Below are 21,396 nucleotides of genomic sequence, written 5' to 3'. Positions count from 1 at the left end.
TGCCCTTTCCCACATGGTTCCCACTAACATGGGTCAGCTAGGGCAAGCGGCTGGGTGCACTGTGACCCTGCTTATCAGTGGAGTCTGCTTTCCAGATGGTTTGCACATACAGACTGGCTGCTTTGGTTCTCAGTACCAGCCCTCAGTTCTGCAGGGTGTGATTTTATGCCAGGAGCAGAGGGAGCCAGCATTGTGCAGAACAATGGGTGCTGGACCATCCTCAGACTAGTGCCCACACTCCTGCACAGGTCCTGCTTCCTCACTGCTCTTTGCCCCACCTCCTCAACCCAGGGCAGTTATGGATATCTTTCAGCCATACTTCTTTCTATTATGTACAGACTATCTAGAGCAGAGGATAAGCTTCCTGGCGTACCTCACCCAGCAACACAGAGTGAAATCTGCAGTGGTTACAGACTGGCCATACCTCTGAAACATCCTCTGAGGCAGCAGAACATAGATGTGTCCACAGAAAATGCCTTCTCCTCAGTCCCTCATTGACCCTCTGATGACTTATGTGTTTCTGGTTCTGTAATTCTGATTCTGTAACCCAATCACTCCCCAGATAAATCTCTGAGGGTGGGAAAGAGAGCAGGGTCAGAATGTAGACAGGAAATGGGAGGGCAGCATGTACTTATTTGGGTGTCTGCTCACTGGACTGTCTGGACTGACAGCACTGGGGCTGCTCTCTCCCCGAGTCAAGTCTGAACGGGGACAGCCCTTGGTGGTCTGCTCTCCCTTGTCTGGTAACTTGCTTCAGCAGCAGCCCTCCCAGACAGAGGATGCCCCACGCCTCTGAGAAAAAGAGAAACTCAGAGCTTTGCAACAGAAAGGGAGGATGAAGAAGCTGAGGCTTAACATCACAGTAAGGGAATTTCAGATTAGTCAGTAGGCAAAACCTTCCCATAGTGGGCATAGTGAAACCATAGAAGAGATTTAATGTGGAAAGCTGTGGATTCTTCATCACTTTGCAGAGGGGTAAGATCAAGTCAGGACTGACACAGGTTTAGTTAACTTGCCTAGAGCAGCAGGATAGACTGGAAGACCTCTCAAGGTCCCTCATCTTTGTGACAGGCTGTAGTCAGTCAGAAGAGAAGAATTCAGTCCAAGTTTTCCGGCTGCAAACACTTGTGGCTGTGTAACACCTTGCCTCCTTCCATCAGAAAGGGCTTGTTTGCATACCAGGGGTAACTGGGACTTCACTACCAGCTGCAGGTTCGGTGTCCTTAGCAGGACAGAGAAAACACAATTCAGTCTGTCTCTGCTCAGCAGCCTCTCCATTGTCACGGCTGAGCAGTGCACCCCTGCCTGAGACGCTGCCTGACGACATTGACCCTGCTGCATTGTGGGAAGCTCTAGGAAGCGATCCAACAGCACTGAGAGCAGTGTGCACAGCTGATAGGCATACGGAGAAGCCACAGCAACTCACGTCTGTGCTTGAAGACATCCAGTCACACAAGGAGCTGGAAGGAATCAGCCTTTGCTGGAGAAACCTATCCAGGCAGCAAAATAAGAGGTGCCAAACCAAAGACAGGGAGAAAATATATTCTTCTGGCAAGGGCAACACTATCTTAACTGATACAATTCTTGCCCAATCTTTAACACCACTGTGTCCATGCAGAAGCCAGAGGAAGGATTCTGCCGTGTCCTCTCCCGAGGGCAACAGAGCCTAAGTTAGGCAAAGATGACATTAGGCCACTTTTAAGTTTAGTTCAGATGGCAGCTCCCACATGAACAGCTGCTTGCTGGTACCCTTCTTTGTGCAGGCTTTTCTGGAGCTGAGAAGGACCTTTCTCCCCATCTCCATCTTGCCAGGATACCTTCTAAACAGAGACCTGCACTGCAGAGCTGCTTTGGGCTGCAGACAACTAGGCAACGCCCCTGGGTCTGTGAGTGCTGTATGCAGAGAGCAGTGCAGAGGGCTCCGGGAGTGAGCCCGACAGTGACCTCATGTTGAGCCAACTGGGGCACTATCTGATGACACACTTAGCAATGGTCTGTCCTGTGTCAAGACAAATGTGTTTCTGTTTGTCAGATAAAAAGGGGAAGGGATGCGGATTAGGGAGAAGGATGCGGGCTCCAGGCCAGCTAGGAGTAGCTTTTTGGCAGGCTGAAGTGTTTGAAGAGCAATGAGGAGACCAAAACTTCAGAGCAGAGCCCAGGCAGCTCTCCTGCCCAGTAGTTTTTTTTCCCCATCTGAGCTGCAGCTTATCGACCACTGCCTGAATCCCCGCTCCCGGGATCTCTGCTTCCAGTGACAAACCAGGCTCACACCACAGATGTGCACGGGACAGAGCAGGCAGGAGGCGAGAGGTACATCCCCACACAGCTCCATTCAGTTCTCTTCAGACACTTCCTTTCCCTCGCTGCTGCTTTGGACCCTGCCAGCAATGGCAGCGGGGCACAGCTGTAGGCAGCAGTCCCCCTGAGCAGCGCGGGGTGGAGGATGGAGCCTCAGAAGTGAGACTGAGGGGAGCAGCCGTGGAAGCAGCCTCACAACCAGGTGCCACATTGGACTTCCTTCCACAGAAATGGACCTTCCTCCTCTCCTGTCATGCAACAAAGCTCTGGCACTTGGCACAGCATTGGCGGGAGGCCAAAGCAGCATGTACAGCCACCTGTCAGCCTTTCACTGTCATGCTAGCCCTCTCGCCAGCTCTCTAGCACAGAGATGGTGCTAATCTTGGTAACACACGTGGCAGCTCTGTGATGCTGGCCATGCTGCCCAAGGAGCAACAGCCCAGCATCCTCCTCTCAGTGAGCTCTAAATATAAATAAGCTCCAGAGGACAAGACCAAGACATCACTGGGGGAAGAAACCCTGCAGCTGTCCTCCAGCGCTCGGGCTGCACAGTCAGAGCAGAGCAGAGACACAATCCCCTCTGTCCTGTCTGCTCCCCGCACGCTGGGGGTTCATTCCCTTTTGTACTCTCTGTTGTGGGCCTGCACATGCTTGTGTGGTGACAGTGCTAAACTTGGAAAGGCAGCCTCCCCAGACGGGGGAAGCTGTCTTCATGGCTTTTTTTTTTCTCTTGTCCTGTTCTTGCTGGAGTTTGACTCTCACGTTGTGCATGTTTCAGAGCTGGAGAATGGAGTGTGGTCGCTGGGGCCCAAGCTCTGCTCCATCATGGTGAAACAGGAACAGAACCTGGCTCTAGACCTGCCTGAGTCCCAGCTAGCTGCCAGCTCCATACCAGTGCTGAACCTCAACCCTCTGCAGAGACTGCCAGTCCCCGAGGAGGTGAGCCCACCTAAGATCCATCGGGAACCCGGGCTCTCACACAGCGGCACCCCTGGTGATGTGGACCCAGCCATGTAGTGCAGGGTCCTGCTAGGTGATTAGCTGCTGGACAGACAGGAGAAGGTGATACAAAGCCCAGATACTGCATTATTTGTCATTCTTCTCTTGAAATGGCAGTCAGAGGAGCAGCACACCTGATGCTAGCTAGAACTGTGTTCTTGATTCTTGCAGTGAAGCTACAAGACAGCTTATCCTTCCAGAGCAAATGATGGAATGAGGGGTTTCTCCAGCACAGGAGACTTTACAATCTTGGTTAAACATGAACGTGTTTCCTTGGCACAAAAGTCAAAGGCTTTTAAGCTTGCACGTGCTGGAGGCCTGTCTCCCCCCAATCTGCCTGTATTTCTATAGCCACTCTTGGCTTATTTTCATTTTTTAGAGAACAGTGTCAATTAATGTGATGCCAATGACCTCACTACTTGTGAGTATAGACCCCTGCTCTGCCACTGTCTTTTCCGTGGCCTTGGGCCTCTCACTTTTCTCAGCTGCTCACTGGAAATTGAGGTCCCACTCCAGGTCCTGCTTGGTTTTTTCTATAAAGCAGCAGGAATTATTATTTCTAAGAAACAAGGGGCCAAGTCTTTTGGTCATATCTAAGTTCTTAAGAAGTCTGTTTGTCTGAAGGAGGCTCACTTATGCCACTGGTGTGTGGGTGTAAGCTGGGGGCTCAGTTCAGCTGTCCTTGAGCCCAGCCATGTTGGGTGGGAAGGTTTGACCAGTCTCACACAGACCTTGGCTATCTTGTAGCAGCTCAGTAGATAACAGTAGAGCATCTCTGGGGTTCACTTCCTCTTTTCACTCATGCTGAGCATCTTCCCATTTAAACAACCATCCAAAACAAACGGTTACTTCCAGCCAAAACTGTGCACAAACTTACTCCATTATTTACACAGCTTGAACTTGCTGTGCCCTCGAAGCTCTGCTGTGTGTGCTCAGCAGCCACACCATGGTGCTCTCTCAGCTGTGTTTACAGTCCGGAGGAGTCTGCACTGTGTCTGTTTAGTGTAAAAACTCCCCCAGCTTATGGTGGGCTGGGGGCTGGTGAGCCAGGGAGCTGAGGGGCAGCATAGCCCAGATGGGAATAAATCCACTCTTTATTTAACTCTCAGTCCCCTCCGATTGGAAACAGCTGCCCAGTGGCCCTGGTGGAAATCATGTGAGCAGGAAAGGGAGTTTGTTCTGTTTCTGTTTCTGTACAACCTCTATACTCCCATTTCTAATGAAGGCAGATCAAAGAGGGACTTCCCATGGTAATGCAGAGGTTGGTTTAAATTGCACTGTCTGGGTCTAGCAAGGGAAGAATTGCCAAGGATAAAAGTCATCTCCCTTTTGGAGGTACTCAGTGCACGGCTTGGCAGCATATCCATCTGCCGCTGCCTCTTCCTCTCCAAACGTGTTTGCGCTCTGTGTGCCCAGCGACACAGACTTCAGGGGGCTTATGTTTGGACTCCTGGTTTCTGTTATGTGTGGTGAGAGGCTGCTTTCGGGCACAGCTGTGAGATGGGGCAATGCAGAGAGCTGGGGAGCTGTGGCTGTGAACAGAACTGGTGGGAACCCTCTGGGCAGGGGAGGTGGCAGCGCCCAAGAGCTCTTTCTGCTTCTCTTCCACAGACTCCCATAGAAATGACTCCAGCACCTGTGATCAAAGCTGAACCCAAAGAAGTGAACCAGTTTCTAAATGTACCTGCAGGTAAGGAGACAGAATTTGCTGGTCAACTTATATCCTTCTATATTAATCAGATATAGACCATTACTATACAGCGAGAAAAGACAATGCCTGAGAGCAGAGCCATGCATGCAAGGTAGTACTGGGGCACAGACCAATAGAGTGAGTGCTGCACTGTTCCAACTCAGATCAGTGTCTGGACCAGCAACCATGCATGGAATTGTTCAGACAGGGACTCCCAGGCAAAACAGGCTACCTCAGAGTTGGAAATATGCAAGAGTGCCTTTAAAATCCTCAGAGGGACTGTAGAGTTATCCAAAATCAACCATCTGAAAGTCAGGAAATTCAGGATCCAGTTTAATTTGAAAGAAACCCAAGCATCTGAAAATCTGCCGATGCACAAATGAAAGCACTATAGGAACTCCCACTGCTGCCGAGAAACATTCCTTAGGCATATTCCCACCTCCATTTCAGCCCCCAGGGCTCTCCAGTACAAAGTGGGGACAGTTTTCAAGTGCTTGGCAACCAACTGAGTGACCGGAGCCCCTTTGGATCAAGTGTGCTGGCAAGTGTGTGAGCCCTGTGGTCCTTTTGGAAGAGCTCTTCCCTTACAGAGCTTTCTGCAGTTGTGAACAGGCCATGGAGCAAAACATCATGGGCTTTGTACTACATTTTGGTTGACACTGGAGTACCTTATTGCTTTGTAAATACCTTTGGTATCTTGGCAAAGCCCCTCTCAGCTCTCTGACTCCTGCAGTTCCTAGTTTAGCACAGTTGAGGTCAGCTTCATCTCTGTCTTGGGCAGTGCTCAGTCCAGCCTTGTTCTCAGACCCACCCTGTCTTGTGAGACTCATCACCCTCTCCTTTCAGTACTGTGTTATGGCAGTGCCTTTTCCTGTTGCTACTCACAGCCCTGTGCCTGTACCAACAGGCTGACGTGAGAGCCATTGACTTGATCTCCTTATTTCTCAGTAGATGACCTGGTGCAGATGCCTCCAACTCCACCCAGCAGCCATGGCAGTGACAGCGATGGATCCCAGAGCCCCCGGTCCCTTCCTCCCTCCAGCCCAGCCCGACCTGCTGCTCGCTCTTCTACTGCCATCTCCTCCTCACCTCTCCTCACAGCACCACACGTAAGGCAGCAGCAGGACGTCACTGGGACACAGGGCTCCTTGGTGCTCAGAGGAGGCTGGAGGCTTTCCAAGGCTTGTGTGGGGGATCCTGCCCTTGTTAAGGTCTCCAAACTGAAATGCTCTGGCAAGGCAATGTGATGTCCTAGCACAGGGGTGTGGGGATGGGATGGTGCTCACAGGAGTGAGGAGAGGCACAATGAGTCTTGCACAATGCCTACCAGCAGCTATTTTCTTTTAGCAAGTGCTGTCTTTCACCCCATACTTTGGGAAATGGCCTAAGCACTGGAGGACTTTCTGAGGAGCTTAATGGAAGAGAAAGGAATAACAGAATTCCCATAACCAGACTGTTTTTTAACTGTCGCCCAAAAGTTCTTTGGCGGCGTCCTGCAGTGCAAGTGTGTAGCCAGCCTCACCATGAAGGAACAGATGCCCTCCCAAGTAAAAGAGGAAGGCAGCTGCTGAGCTATGCCCCCAGGATCAGGTTGAGAGCAGGAAAGAGCACTGCCCTGCACTTATTTGTACTGAGCCCCTAGCTGCTCTGCAAGGCTTTAAGGAAGATCACTGGGATAGAACTCCTTGCTGACACTGGTGGCTGCTCTCTGTGTGTTTCAGAAGTTACAAGGGACCTCTGGCCCGCTGCTCTTGACTGAAGAGGAGAAACGCACCTTGATTGCTGAGGGCTACCCCATTCCTACCAAGCTGCCCCTTACCAAGGCAGAGGAGAAAGCACTGAAGAGGGTCAGGAGGAAAATCAAGAACAAGGTGACTGTTTGCAAAAAATGTAACCGTGCAGTTCCCATGCTTCCAGAGCATCCTCGGCTGACCAATGTTATAGTTACCGTCACCTCCTCAGCTGCAGTGCAGCTCAGAAAAGGTGGGATCCTGCCTTTGGTGCCCTGATATAAGCCTCCCAACCCATCCAGAAGTGCCATGGGGCATCTCTGCATGAATGCTGTGTGTGCAGCTGTATCTGAGGAGTGTGGCTTCCAGCCCAGATCCTGGGAGTGTGTGGCCTGGGATGGGGCCCACAAGCTAAGGCATCACAGATCAGGCCTTGCTGTGCAGGCAGGGAAACAAGAGCCATTGTATGGTGCAGGACGGGTGATGCACAGAGTTCATTAGCCAGGCAGAGGCCGTGAGACTTTAGACTGTGATTAGAAAGCATCCCGTGGGAGAAATGATGAGACCCTGAATTACTCACCCAGTGACTCAGAAGTGGTCTGGGGCAGAATCTGCCCAGATGGCCACAGCACGTACCCACGTGAGTCACAGGAGTTCAAAGCAACCCTAAAGATGCTCTCAGCAGTGAGGCGGTCAGGCATACTGCAACAAATGGTTGTAGCCTACGGGCCAAAGACGACTGCATACCTACAGCATCCATCCCTCCCAGTTTTGGCCTGGAGACAGTAGGAATGGCAGACTGGAAGGCAACTTCCCCATTTACTTTTATGGTGCTGCGTGTGCAGGGAACAGACAAGATGAGGGAGCCACAAAGAAATGTCTAGAGGCTTATGATACTGAATCTCTGATGGCTGCCCCCCTCACAGATCTCTGCTCAGGAGAGTCGCAGGAAGAAGAAAGAATATGTGGAGTGTCTAGAGAAAAAGTAAGTTTCTTCTTCTCATTCTTACCTTTGAAAAAGGAGCCCTGTCCATGCACAGCCCCCCTTTCTAGTGCTTTTCTCTCTGAATTGCTCAGACTACAATTCCGTGCAAGGCTGGCTGCACAGAAGTTTGCTTTGGTATCCTGCCCCTACTCCCCTCCCTCCTAGAACTCTTGCAGGATAAAGATTGCTCTAGAAGCCTTGTGTTTCCAACTGCTTAGTTTGGCTGGTCCCCTGCAGAACACAGGCCATTTTGGCTGCCAACAAGGTGGGATTTTGGGTAAGAGTCATGTTTCCCCACTAGAACTTGCTTCTATTTTGTCCATCCCATAAGCAGCAGGCCCTCTGAGGGCACTGACCACAGCTTTTCCCCTCTCTGCTCATGAGGGTGGACACGCAAGTATTTGATAGCAAGAAAAACCTTGCACTAGTTATTCCGCACCCTCCACCCAGTCCACCGTTCCCTGCATGAGCTTTGTTTTTCTCCTTGCAACCCCAAGGTCCTGCATGTATGGCAGGCACAAGCCTAAGGTGACATCACATGACACTGACAGGGTAGAAAATAACTCTTGGGGGCCTGATCCTGTGATGCCCTCTGTACTAGCAGCCCCTGATGGGCATTCCCAGGCAAAGAAGAATGCTGGGATCCAGGTGCAAATTCACATTTCTGTTTAAATACCACTTTCTTCCCTGTTATTAACACCACCTGAGATCAGCAAAATGGAAAAAAAAAACCAAACCCAACCTTAATTAACTCCTCTCCCTGATGCTATTTGTTTATGTTCTCTAACTGCGTAGAAATGCTGAATGAGAACAGGTGACTCAAGGCACCTTCAAGTTCTCATGCCCTTCCACAAGCAGCACTTCAGCGTGCATGTGTGTACAGGCATCAGAGCACATCACCTGCAGCTAATGATGTCCCACACTGACACCCAGATCCTTCAAGCTGAGTCTTAGGGAGTTGCCTGGTCTCACTCAAGTGGCAGGTCCAGGCCTTTCTGTGCCGGGGCCTCTTCCCCAGACGTGGCTGCGGTGCCTGTACGTACTCAGTGGTTTGTTACGCTAGTGCATTGCTGTGACAGATGGCTTTCAAACAGTGCCAGTTTTAAATGTGAACCAAAAGCAGCATTCAGTGAATTTTTTTAATGCAACAAGTCTTTGGTCAACTTGGCTTTCTGTAAGAGCTGGTTTGTCAAAACCTGTACTTGGGCCCTTCACCATTCAGTTGACACTTTTGCTGCAAGCCCAGTTTTTACACGGAATGCCTGGTTCAGAGTCTGTGCTGGAAACGTCCAGCAGGATCAGGCTGTGCCCCTGGCCTGCCGTCCTCCGGGCCTGGAGACATTCCTCTTCCCTGGTCCCAAGCGCAGCCTAACCACTTTCCCTTCCGAACCAGTAGGAGGGAGCCTGCAGGTTCTCTGCTGCCCTCAAGTGCCCGCAGCCGGAGCTGGCCCAGCATTTGCAGAGAACTGCCTGGTTTTCATACACAAGGCGCACAGCCCGGGCAGGTTCTCAGTCTGAGTGCAGAGGTTTGAATTTGTCCCCCTGTTCCTTTTCCGTGCTCCTTGGGGGAGTTTGGCAGTGATGGAAATGCCTGCATAACTTTGGGTCTGTCCTGACTTGACCTGCCTGTAACCGGGTGCTACTGGCTCTCCCAGCCCTCGGGAAAGCCTGAACTGGGAAATGCCATATGTAACTGTCCACCTGCAATCTCATCCCCGGTCTGTTGGGAGCTGGCTGCAGCCAGATGGGTGAGGGACATCTGGCTCCAGGATCATACCTGCAGGTGATGGATGGGGCCACTGAGCCTCCACACCTTGAGAGAAGCAAGGACTACATTTGCTTTATCTGTCTGGCCTTTGTAACTAACCAGCTATGGTTTTTATTCCTGCAGGGTTGAGACATACACAACAGAAAACAATGAACTCTGGAAAAAAGTGGAGACCTTAGAAAATGCAAACAGGTAAGGGGGGGCTAGACCTGACCCTCTGTGGGTAGGACGAGGTGGGTGGGAAGGGAAGCTAGGGGAGCACTGGGGCAGGGGAGCAAGAAGAGAAAAGCTCCTCCAGCTCCTGGCGCGACAGGCGCTGCTCAGTGAGGTGCTGGTTTTCGGCCTGTGGCAGCAGCAAGGCAGCTGGGTTTGGTTAGCGAGCCTGGAATGTTTGTGTTGGGACGGCCAGGCCGCGCCGCAGCAAGGGGAGGGAGAGAAGGCGCGTTTCTCACATCTCTTCCTCCTTCTCCCTGCAGCCCTTTGGGCTCATGCTGCTCTCCCCATTGCTCTCCAGGCCTCTGGCTGTCTCCAGGGCAGCTGCACTGGGGGAGGCCCCTCACACCAGCCTCTCAGACCCACCGTTTCTGCTTTTGGGCTCTTTGGAGAAAAACAAGGCCCTAGGCATAATCTGTCTGGTTCAGGTTTCTCTTAAGAAAGAGCTGAACAGACTTGGTGAATACAGGGAAAGCCCATTCCACTAATAAAGGTAGAGATCCCAGCTCCCACCAAATCCAGGGCAACTCCCTGTGCATGTGGTACCCCAGCCCTTGCCCTGCTGCTTCCCCTTGCAAAGCAAGCCTGAAGGATCTCCCTCCTATCTACTGCTGCTCACCTGAAAGAAGCAAGCTGTTCCCGCAGCCCCAAAGCAGGCCCCTGGCTCCCTTGCCCAAGAATCTGGTGAGCACTTGTGCTCCTAATACACAGAGCTGGCCAACTGAGCACCCGAGGAATTTGCTTCCTTGGAAGCAAATAATGAAGAATCCCATCCCTGCAGTGGGGCTAGGCTGCAGGAGCTAGAGGAGGGCCCGCTCTGCTCCCTCTTACTGCACGCAAGAGGTGTGAGCAAGGGCAGAGTCAGCTGCAGGGCTTGTGAGGAGGAACCTCATTTCTATAGCCCTGTTTCTGTCACCCCCAACTTGAATTGAAGGAGAGAACCGCAGCCAGAGAGCCAGTCCTCCCACCCACTCCTCTGCTGCCACTACAGCTTGTGGAGCGCTCCTTGAGGCTCTGCCACACTCCTTCCTCCCATCCATGAGACGAGTGTTGAGTCCCCAACTTCCAGGCCCGCCACTGGTGCCAGGACTGTCAGGCATGGTCTGGCTGAGGTGTGCGAGTGGCCAGAGCCTCCCATCTGCTGGAGACACAGCTGCCCAGCTGCTCTCATCCACGGAGCACAGCCCACCACTCGGCTTCTCGGGGAGTACAGGCAGCCCCTGCTGCTGAAAGAGCATGAGCCCCACCCTGCAAAATCAGGAGATTGGCCTAAAAGCCAGGAGATTTATTTTTTTCAAAATACACATTGTGTTCTTTCTAATTGGGTTTGGTTTTTGAGCACTGCCAGTGGGACGCTCTGTGCTTCTCTCCACGTGTACAAGGAGCAGAAGAGCATTTGGAAAGACATAAAGCTGGGATTCTCCTGCAATCTCCTGGCTCCAGGACCTGGCATTTTATAAAAGCTCAAACATATTTGTGTAAAACAGTCAGTGCTCCCATGGGGAAACACTCAGTAGTCTGCCTTTCAGTAATTTGCAGCCTTTGGGAACTGTGTGCTCTGTAGTCTCCCTCATCGCAGATTTCTTCACCAGGCCAGTGAAGGGTTCAGTGGCTCTTAGTAACACACCTACCACTGTTCTGTGCTTATGTGTGCCAATGCCCATGTTCAGTTAAATGGGGCAGAGAGACCTTAGCACGTGTTCCAGCCAGGGCAGCCAGAGAATAAATTAATTGCTGAACTCAAGATTTGGCTTTGCCCACATCCCTCTACAGAGTTTGGCAAGACTGAAGAAGCTGGAGGGGATCAAAACTTGTTTTTTGTTTCTCTCCCCACCATATGGTTCGGGGCACAGGTTGAGCTGCAGAGCATGTGTCTCTGAGTGAAGTGGGAGCAGGTGGGTCTGTGCTCAATGTCTGACCTGACTGCAAAGTTCAGCCCCCGTCCCTTGAGCTTGGTTTTCATGGTAGCCTACCTCTCCATTGCTTTGGAAGATGACTGGCTGAGCTTTGAGGCACCCAGGACTCCTAAATGAATGGGACATTCATAGTGGTGGGTAGTTGCATTGAAGGTTGCGGTGGATCTACTGGTGAGGAGACTGAGGGAAGGTGCTGCAGGGGGTTACCACAGCGTAATGGCACCTTGGGGCCATACCTCCCACACCTTGTATCTCAAACTCAACCTTCTTTGTCTTATGCTTCCCAAGCCTGTTTGGTCAGAGAACTTGGGCAAGGTACAGCAAAAGGGGGATATTTGTTTTCACAAGAAGGGAAAATCAGGGTAAAATATGAAAGGGGTAGTGGTATTCTGGCATCGCTTACTGGCTGTTATCTCCTTATCAAGTTTGGATTTGGGTTGTTTCCTATCCTAGGACTCTGCTCCAGCAGTTACAGAAGCTGCAGGCTCTGGTAGCTGGGAAAGTCTCCAGACCTTACAAAATGGCTTCTACGCAGACTGGGACCTGCCTAATGGTATGAACTTCATTTCCATCTTCCTTATTGGCCATGCTTCCCCAGGCAGCTTTGTCGATTGCCTGTCTTCCCTGTTGCCCAGCTCTGTTGCCAGTTACATCTGCTCTCTCCTTTTGTGTTAGAGTCACCAGAACTGGACCCTGTGTCATACATAAATCGGTAATGTCAGTCGTTCATGCAATAGCATTAGAATAATTCCTGCATTTTCACTGTCTTGTTCTTTGGGCAAAACAGCACTCTGTTTGGTTTTCATTAGCTATCGGCCATTCAGCAAAAATCTTCAATGAGCTTGCATCATAATGGGTAGTTTTCTTTTGCTGAGTTGGTAATCCTTAATGTTTAACTCAGCAGGGCAGACGAACAGTTCAAGAATTCCTCCCAGTGGGCATTACCTTGTGTTTATCAGCAAGAAGTGGCATCTGTTCTTGCTATAGGCAAGCACATCAGGCTTTGTTAAATCCAGCTGAAATTCTCTTTGTTTGCCCTTTTGACTAACCAAAATGATTCGGGGTTGTCTGTTGGTTTTAGTAATCCCTGTTTGCCTCTCATTTCTCATAGTGGAGGATCATGGTTAAGCAATATTGGCTTCACTGTGGAGCTTTGGGGCATGCCAGTGTGTGGCCATAGAGTCAATTGCTTATTCTTCTCATTTTTTTGCCAGGGAAAAGGTTTCTGATCCATGATAACAATACAACCTTCAATCCTGTGATGTCTTTGCAGGATTGTCGTAGTAGCTGCTTGAGACAAATTTGTCAAAGTCAGTTATCTATATCTAGTTATCACTTCTGTACTGTTAATAGTCATGGACTACAAACAGATGGTGAGGTGCTTACCCCACTTTCTCAGCAGCCTCAGTGTCCTGAGGGGTTGGTTTTCGCTCTTGGTTCAATCAGTTTCCTTTGTTCCAGAGCCCCCGCTCTGTAATTTCCAGCACTTTCTCCTTTCAAAATCTGCTTAAACTTTTGCTACTCTTTGCTGCCCCCATGTCAGACAATATTTTAATGACTGACTGCCTTTTCTGTTGGCTGCTCTGTGGCTTCATTCCCAAGTTCTTTCCACATTTTCGGGTGTGACCCAGCTGGGCCCAGTGACTCACTGTTCCTTAATGCAGCAGCTCATGAGAGCTCCCCTGGCTCCAGCAATTCTTCATCACTATTACCTGGAATGAGTAAGTCCAGGAGAGGTGCCTTCCAGACATCCCCTGTGCTATGGGCTGATAAAATACCTAATTTAGCTTCCCAACAGTGTCTTATCTCTCCTTGCTGCTCCCTTCGTTCCACAGAATCCCAGCCCACACACCAACTCTCTCAGGCTTCCTAGCTTTGAAGCATTTCAAGAATTTGTAGTTTGCTTTTCTATCTTTGGCTAGTTCCTCTCATAGGCCTCCGAGTTCCCACTTTCCAGTTTCAAATACAGCACTCCTTATCACAACAGATATGTAGAATCATCATGCCTTGCAGCATGGGAGTGGAGCAGAGTACCCTTCTTTTTTAGCCCTCTGTCATTGCTGCTGGATATTTGTCCAGCCAGTTTTTGAAGGCCTCCGGTGATGAGCAGTCCTCAGCCTCCTCAGGCAAACCATTCCAGTGCTTTGTCATCTTTCCCAGATAAAGCTTTCTTGCTATCTCACCTCAATCTTCCTTGCAACAGCTTAAGCCTATTACAACTTCTTCTGCCCCCCTGTAAGCAAGATCAGTTTACTCTCCCTTTGTGCAACTGCATTTTACATATTTGAAAACTATTGTTTTCAAGCAACTCTCTTTAGTCTGCTCTGCTAAATCACCACAATTTCCTCAGTCTTCCCTTGTTGGATGAGTTACTGAATCACTACTTGTTCCCAGAGCTCTCTTCCAGACTTTCTCCAATTGCCCGACATCTTTTTGGAAGTATGGGGCCCAAGGCTGGAAACGGTATTCACCTGAAGGCCGGTACAGAGCCAGCCAGCCAGAAAACCTGTTCATACTGCCCAGGCTGAGATTTACCCTTTGCAGAGTGATACCAACTTGTGCCCACCTTATGCTCCATTTTAACTCTCAGATCCTCTTCTGTAGAACAGCTGCCTGGCCACGTAGTCGGTGACATGTTTCCTCTGTTAATCAGTCCTGCCACCTCGCAGGTCTCAGCAGGTCTCCGGCATTTGTCTGTATGGATCTGCCTGCTGTTCTCTTGGACCACTTCTCCCCATGGTCAAGATATTCTGAATTTGAATCCTGACCAAAAGCCAGTCTGCTTGTAGTCTCTCCCATCTGCAGATTTGATACAGTCCATCATTCAAGTCAAGCTTAAAAATGTTGAATCTTGCCAGAGCCATAACGAATCTCTCTGCTACTCCATCTGCTACTTCCTCCAAGTTTGACAGTGAACCATTTGATAACTATGCTCTCAGGATGTCTTTTTTTGATTAATTTTACCTCCACCTTTCCAACTGGTTTTGCAGTAGTTTCCTCTAGCTTAGTTTCCCTCACTTTTTAAAAGGTCAAAATGGTGAGATGGTCAAAAGCTGTGAAATGAATGGCACTCAGAGTCAAACCAAGAGTTATTGTTATGAAGTGTTACAGAGTTTGAACTGGAACAGAATCAGAGCATCAGTCAGAGTTAACCTGAAACAAAACAGAGTAAAAACAATGCTGGTTTGCAAAGCCCCAGTTGAAAGCCATCTTAAAGCAAGGTGTTAAGTATTCTGCTCTTTCCCAGTCCATAAGGCCTGTTTTGTTTTAGAAGAGAAGAACAGGCTTCAGAGGGCTGGCTCCCCTTTCTGGAAGTTGTGTGTTTGGCTGTGATAATTCCAAGCAACTTCTATTCAGAATCCCCTGTTTTTGTGGAATAAGTGTTCTAAATGCCTTGTGCGCCTGATATGATGTCTATGCTGTCCACATTTAATTTCCTTACTTTAAAACCAGAAATGTAGAGTGGACAATTAAAATCCCTCTTTACATAGTGTAGTATCCCCATGCTCTTATTTGATCTTCCACATCTAGTGGAATCCACTGGTGGTCAAAATTACCTTGATGTACCAGCTTCTGTGCATTACTTAGGTACAGCTATTCTGAAACAGGTGGCTATTCTGAAAAGCAGTCAAGCAATTGCTGGCTGTCCTCACAGGTCAAACTTAGCTAGTTTATACTCAGGTAGTAGAAATCACCAACAGATGGATTGCCTCTTTGACGTGCTCAGTCTGAGCACTGAGCTGGTAGCAGCTAGTTATATTCCACCCATGGCGCATGGGCATTCAGGCAACAAGAGTTTGGCTCTGTATCATTTCCCATGTGTCCACTCTTGCTCTGTACTGGTAGTTCCCTAAACTCTATAGAGTCCCTTACAATCAGCACTGTCATCTCACTCTGAAGCTTTACTGTTACGGCAGAATTTACAGACAGGTGCAGATCTGCCAGAGGGGGATTTCCAGGGAGCTTTCATCTGCCTCTCTACTTTTATCACTGCCCAGTAGCTCTGAGTGCTCTGCCTGACAGCAGACTGCACAGACACATGGTCCTGTAAAGGTGCGTGTCAAGCATAAATTTAACCCTTTCCTTGGACTCACCGTCCTTGCTATCAGGTATTAGGCAGCTGCAGTTCTGCTGTCATTTCTGTCCTCACACAGACAATAGTTTCACTTGCTATGTGCTGTCGTACCTCACAGATTTCTCGTTTCCTTACAGCCCACTACAGCTCCTACTGAGCCAATGGTCAGGTTCCCTTTGGTCAAGGCTGAACTCATCCCTTCTGTTGAGTCTCCCTCTTTCTCAACTTGTTTCCCAGCTATGCCTTCCACCATTTCTCATCAACTGGATGGGCAAGTTCTCACCATTGAAGCAGAAGTACTTCAAATAAAGCAACACAAGGAAGCTTCTGACTTCCCTTCTTAGGTTTGCAGCAGAGATTAGCAGAGCGAGCCTTTTCCCTCCCTGGAGGACCACAGCGACCCAGTTGTCAGCCTGGCCACATGTTCTCACACAGCCACGTGTTTGTGTGCTGTGGGGGGAGTGTTTCCTCATGGCTAGCAGCACTAACTCTGTGCTGATCTCCTCTCCAGGTGCTGGCACTCTGCTTCGTTCTGATCCTGGGATCCCTGATGCCCTGTCTCCCTGAGTTCTCTTCAGCATCAAAGACAGTGAAAGCAACACCAGCACCAGACATTTACACAACTAGTAAGAGTGAGTGTAACGTGATTCCTCCATTTCACCCTGTCAAACCATTTCTGGCTCTTCTCTCAACACTTCTGGTTCAGGGGTAGCATCCTCCCCACAGTGCCTACCCCATATGCTGGGGCTCTGGCGAGGGCAGATTCCTGGCCTGTCAGCGGTACAAACTCTGATAACAGCACCTTGTTTGGGCCTGTTGACCTTCTCTGCTAAACATTGTCCCAAAACATGACAAGTGTCAAAGGAAGCAACATGAGGGAAAAATCCCCGGGCAGATCTCTTGTCTTCTGAAGAGGCTGCGTGTCCAGGGGCGCATTTGCCTCCTGAAGCTGGGAGGAGGTGGGTATCCTGCAGAGCAGGCCTCCTGCACAGTTACACATGGACAAGGCCATAGCTGGGCGAGCATGTGCTGAAATCACCACCATGATCCACACCCGTTGCAAGAGATCTTGTCCTCATTGTTAACCAATGCTCTCCTTTTTTCCAGTTCAGTCACGGAGCCTCCTTTTCTATGATGAGGGTGCGGGCTCCTTAGAAGAGAGCTATAGCTCCTTCCTAACCATGGACCATCCTGAGGGGTGGGAAGCCGAAAAAGGGCAGTCTGAGGAGGGCAGGCCTCATCTTGCCAGGACACATGAGACAGCCAAATATCTGAGCAAATCCCAGCTGGAGGGTCCTGACCAGAACCGAACTGACCCAACTCTCACTCACCTCAAAGAGCAATTCCATGAGAGGTAAGCAGGTTGGGGCCACCCTCCGAGCCCCGAAACACAGCATGGTGTCTGGGAGTGAGCAGCAGGCATGACCTCTGCTGCAAGCTAAGGACAGCTGAGCTACCTGAGACAGGCAACTTGCTAAAGAGCATTGGCTGGAGGAGGCCAATGCTGGCAGGGAGCGTTAAGACCAAGTTTATTTTCTAGAACAAAAGTTTGGGACTCCGTAAAGCAATGTCCCACTGGCATAGAGCTGAGGAGGACCGGGTGATCGAGATGGTCCCTGGCTTGCTGGTCATTCAGGCTCCATCCTGGTCAGAGCAAACCAGCTGGGTGCGCAGAGAGGTGAATTTGCATAGGAGGCTGCAATGAACCTTGACTGATGCCTTGTCTTTTCTTTTCCTCAGGGAGACAAGCTCCAGTGAGACAGCTGAATACTTGTAGCAGCTGCTGGACCTCAAGGCCTCATCTGTCTGATTGCAGGATTCCCTCCTCACCGAGCAACTGAGGGGACTTGGCAGGAGAGGAAGCTGCATTCAGACACTCCTAAACTGGCCTTGGGTTCAGCTCCTCCCTTTCCCCATGTGTCCCCCCCAACGTTAGTACTGATCTCTCTGAGGGGAGTGTCACGACTGCCAGAACCAGCAATAAATGTCTGGTGAAGCCCTGAGACACCCTCTTCTCCTGGCCTTACCTCCTGCTTAAATGAGCACTACCCTATGGGTGTGGGCTCACCTTGGAGTGGAGGGAGATCAGGGGAAGCCCTCAATCTATTCAGCTCACTCCCCAAAGCCTCCAGACCAAGGGGGCTGTCCCCAGGCGTGCACCCCTTGGCTACATCAGATGCACCTGAAGGAGAGAGAGAGAGTGATGGACTTACTGTCCTGCCTGGGGGGCTTAGGAGTGGGTGATGCTGGTGCTGGAGAGATGGCTCTGGAGAGTTTGAGCTCATTCCTTCCCCCCCATCTGTTAGTATATTTCTGCTTCCATTGAGAGAAAACCTAGTTCTTCCTTGCTCTAGTTTTCTCTTGATGGACATGCCTACATAACTTCCACGCCAACTATCTGCAAAGATCTGCACACAAACGGAGTGGGGGAGACAGATCCCAGACAGATAAACTACCATAAAAATTAGCCAGCAGCTTCTGAGCAACCAGAACGCTGAAATAGAGAACAATTTTTCCCCACAAACCACTTCTCCCCACCCTCGGCACCCTTGTTTTGGCAGGGGTGGGATTTCCCTTTCTGTTCCCAGCTTGGGCCCTACAGTGCAGTGCTAACCAGGTCAGTGGCCTCCTCGCTTTCCATTCTGCAGGCCTCCCCCTTTGAGAGTGGGTGATAGAAACCCGCTCCCATAACCTGATACCCATCCCAGCTCTCCAGCCCCAGTTCTGCTTCATGCCAAATGGGGTCTTCCTAAGAACCACCAAGGAGAGCTCTGCAGCCCATTGGAGGGCTGTTAGATAGCCGTCATTCCCCTCACATCCTCTGTGTGCACAGCAGCGTTGTGAAAGCCACTGAGGAAATACTGGCATCTCTGGTGACAGGTACGTCTGTTAGGAAAGAGGTGGCATGTTGGAATTGGCCAGGGTCACCAAAGACTTTTTTAGACCTCTTCGTTCTAAGTGCTGGCACCGAAGGTAGCAAACTCTTGCCATACCACCCTTCAGGCTAGACTTGCAAAGTTTGGTGCTGAAATGACCTCATCTCAAGCCTATGCCATTCTCTTTAGCACCCAGACACCCATTTCTGACCCTTCTTCCTCCCCGGCAAAAGCCCTGATGAAAGATGAAGTGTCTCCTCGCTCCATTCCCTCAGCTGCCATTTGATGGAAGGACAATGTACAACATGAGTGTCAGAGATCTGGGATGCGGCTGGTTGCCCCGTGTTTGTACGTGGGAGTCCCTGTTGCACTCTGCCAGGTCTCACAGCAGGTTCCTCTTTGGCTTGTTCAAGCACCCTGGGACTCACTCTGCACTGCCCCAGCCTCTCCTCTCCCCCCAGGCTGGGAGTGGAGAGGGCTCCCTGGAGAGGAAGGATGGGATGGCTTTTGCTCAAGAACTGGGAGAAGTGAGGGAAGGGCCCTCACATCCCTCTTTTCTCCCTTTCGAAAACTGGTTTTGCCCCCTGAAGACATTTAGGACAAATTTGGACACAGCTAGCTGCAGCCATACACGTGTGGCCAGTGGGGTGAGGAAGAGGAAGGCCTTCAACATAGCTCTGCTCTTCTCGAGGTTCACACAGGGCCCACTGGTCACCAGATACCACTTCATTCCCCATCCTCCACCTCCACCCCAGCACAGAGAACCACTGCCGGGTCCAAGCACGCCTTCCTCCCCCCAACACTTCCACTGAGCACGTCCCCGTGCCTCCCACTCCCACCGTTGTACAGAGACCAAAAGCAGAACTCGTTTGTACATAATGAACCTTATTTTGTATTATTGCCGATCCCTTAAGATATTGTATTTTGGAGACTCTCAGATCCTATTTTCAGTATTGTATTTTATTAAGAATTAGTGCGGGCTTGGCATCTATGAACTTCTTTATGGTTAGCAGCTCACTTTCCCATTATACTCCAGCAGCTGCTTCTTCCCTCCTGTTTGTTTTTGTTTTGTTTTGGTTTTTTTTGTTTGTTTTTTTCAAGCCACCTTTTCCCCTCCTCCTATCACTTGCTCTGCATTTGCTTAGTGAAGCAAAATAAAAATAAAATAAAAAGATGCAGCATCAGCCCTGGGTTGACGGGTCCTTTCATTGAGGCACGGTTGTCACGCCAGCCCACATGCACAGCTCCTCACCTCCCGCTGCCTGACTGTCCCACTCCGTGGCCGTGTGCAGAATTGGTTCAATGCTGGGACCTTGTGCTCGCTGTCAGGGGCTAGAATCAAACTTGCATGTTTTATTTCCAGCAGCACTGTGATTTCTTCTGCAGTTTTGAACAAGTCGGAACTGTTCTGCCTCAGTTTCTTCTCCCCCTCCGAAATACCACTAGCATCATCCCCTCGGAAGGAGGGAGATCATGGAAGAAAGCTTATGAGGTGCGATGGGCTCCTCTGATGAAGGGGCAGTGCAGGGGTCTGTACAACAAAGGCATTGCTAGTAGCACCATGGCTCTGGTCCCATCCCGTCTGAAAAAATACTTAAATCCTTCAGTTAACTCCAAGAGCAGAGCAGCTGTGCTCAGATCGGTAGCGATTTGGGACCTGACTGGCTGTCAGCCCACACCCCTGATAGTCCATCTCCATCCACGAAAACTGATAGGTTTTGTCCTGATTTTGTGTGAAACGCAAGGCAACAGGGGGTCTAGGAAACAAATCTTCATTTTCTAGAAAGCTTTAAGTGGGTTGGTTAGAATTTGGCCATTGAAACAACTTCTTGCAATCAGGCCCCGCAGAGCTGGAAGGCCGCCCAAGCAGGAGCCCCTCTGTCTCCTGCCTCTGGCTGGGCTGGTACAGCAGGGCTCCATCTTTGCTGCAGGAGGAGGATATGAGGCTCAGGGCTTGCAAAGATCTCTTTCTGTGGATTACGATTTCTTTGTGAAGAGAAGCAAAGCCCCGTTGTGACAGGGCTGGCCGTTGAACAGTGGCTGGGAAGGAGAGGAGGTCTCTCTTCTTGGCTGGGTCTGTACCCTGCACCCATGGATGCAAGGAAATGCCTGACCTTGCCCTGCAGTTTGTGTCCTGGGCCAGAAATAGTTTTAAGTCAAGGGTCTGACGTTTTTCCTGCGGCACCTTGTCCAAAAGCAGCCTCCTACCCCTTCGTCAGTGTGATGCACCTTCCCCCACCGTGCAACTAGGCTTCTCCCCACTCCCACCAGATTTCATCCAGGGGAAGGGCTCCAGCCTTGCTTGCCCCTGTGCAACATCACCCAGCTCTTTGGGCATTGTTTTCCAGGGAGATTCTGGCCTGTGCCCTTCATGTGCACTCCAAAATGTCAAGGGAAATGGGTGCAAGAGGGAAGCTCTTAAAAGGGTGATTTCTTAGGCTTTGGCTCCTTTAACGCTGATGTGGCTGGAGCAACCAGAATCCCTGTCTGTCAGGAGCAAATTTCCTTTCATCTCGACAAATCCTCCTAATTCTGCAGTCTACCGGATAACTCTGAGCTGCTCAAAACATTAGGATCTTTTGATACCTGCTATGCCGCCCAAAACACAGCCAGCCAATCACACCTACCAATTCGGCTACGGTGACTAATTAGAGCAGAACGAGAGAATTAGCAAAGCAAGAGGGCACCTTCTTTACAAGTCACCTTCAGCCTCACTCAGTTACGCTGAGTCTGCTCCAAATGCCCTCAGCTGAGCTCCTCCATGCCAAGCCGGGCTTTTGCCCATTTAGGGTCACATTTCTAACAAGCCTCTGCACTGTCAATACGTACAAGCCCTGAACAAAAGA

At 50.3% G+C, this 21,396-nt stretch overlaps 1 protein-coding gene across 3 annotated transcripts in view; it reads left to right on the top strand.

Annotated features, from left to right (window-relative positions):
• The window catches only part of CREB3L1 (cAMP responsive element binding protein 3 like 1), a 46,498-nt gene extending 26,764 nt beyond the window's left edge, over nt 1–19,734 (top strand). The window contains exons 3-12 of one of the 3 annotated variants that reach the window (XM_054828622.1): nt 3,077–3,237; nt 4,909–4,987; nt 5,939–6,096; nt 6,709–6,858; nt 7,644–7,702; nt 9,594–9,662; nt 12,053–12,152; nt 16,186–16,306; nt 16,782–17,028; nt 17,415–19,734. In XM_054828622.1, the coding sequence (XP_054684597.1) occupies nt 3,077–3,237; nt 4,909–4,987; nt 5,939–6,096; nt 6,709–6,858; nt 7,644–7,702; nt 9,594–9,662; nt 12,053–12,152; nt 16,186–16,306; nt 16,782–17,028; nt 17,415–17,451 (1,181 nt within the window). In that variant the 3' untranslated portion in view covers nt 17,452–19,734. Of the gene's footprint in view, nt 1–3,076; nt 3,238–4,908; nt 4,988–5,935; nt 6,097–6,708; nt 6,859–7,643; nt 7,703–9,593; nt 9,663–12,052; nt 12,153–16,185; nt 16,307–16,781; nt 17,029–17,414 lie in introns of all 3 variants that reach the window. The other 2 variants (XM_054828621.1, XM_054828623.1) reach the window with 2 other exon arrangements.
• The last annotated feature ends 1,662 nt before the right edge of the window (nt 19,735–21,396 follow it).

The sequence above is a fragment of the Grus americana genome, chromosome 5, assembly GCF_028858705.1.
Source record: "Grus americana isolate bGruAme1 chromosome 5, bGruAme1.mat, whole genome shotgun sequence".
Lineage (NCBI taxonomy): Eukaryota > Metazoa > Chordata > Aves > Gruiformes > Gruidae > Grus > Grus americana.
This window is presented reverse-complemented; position numbering and strand designations above follow the sequence as displayed.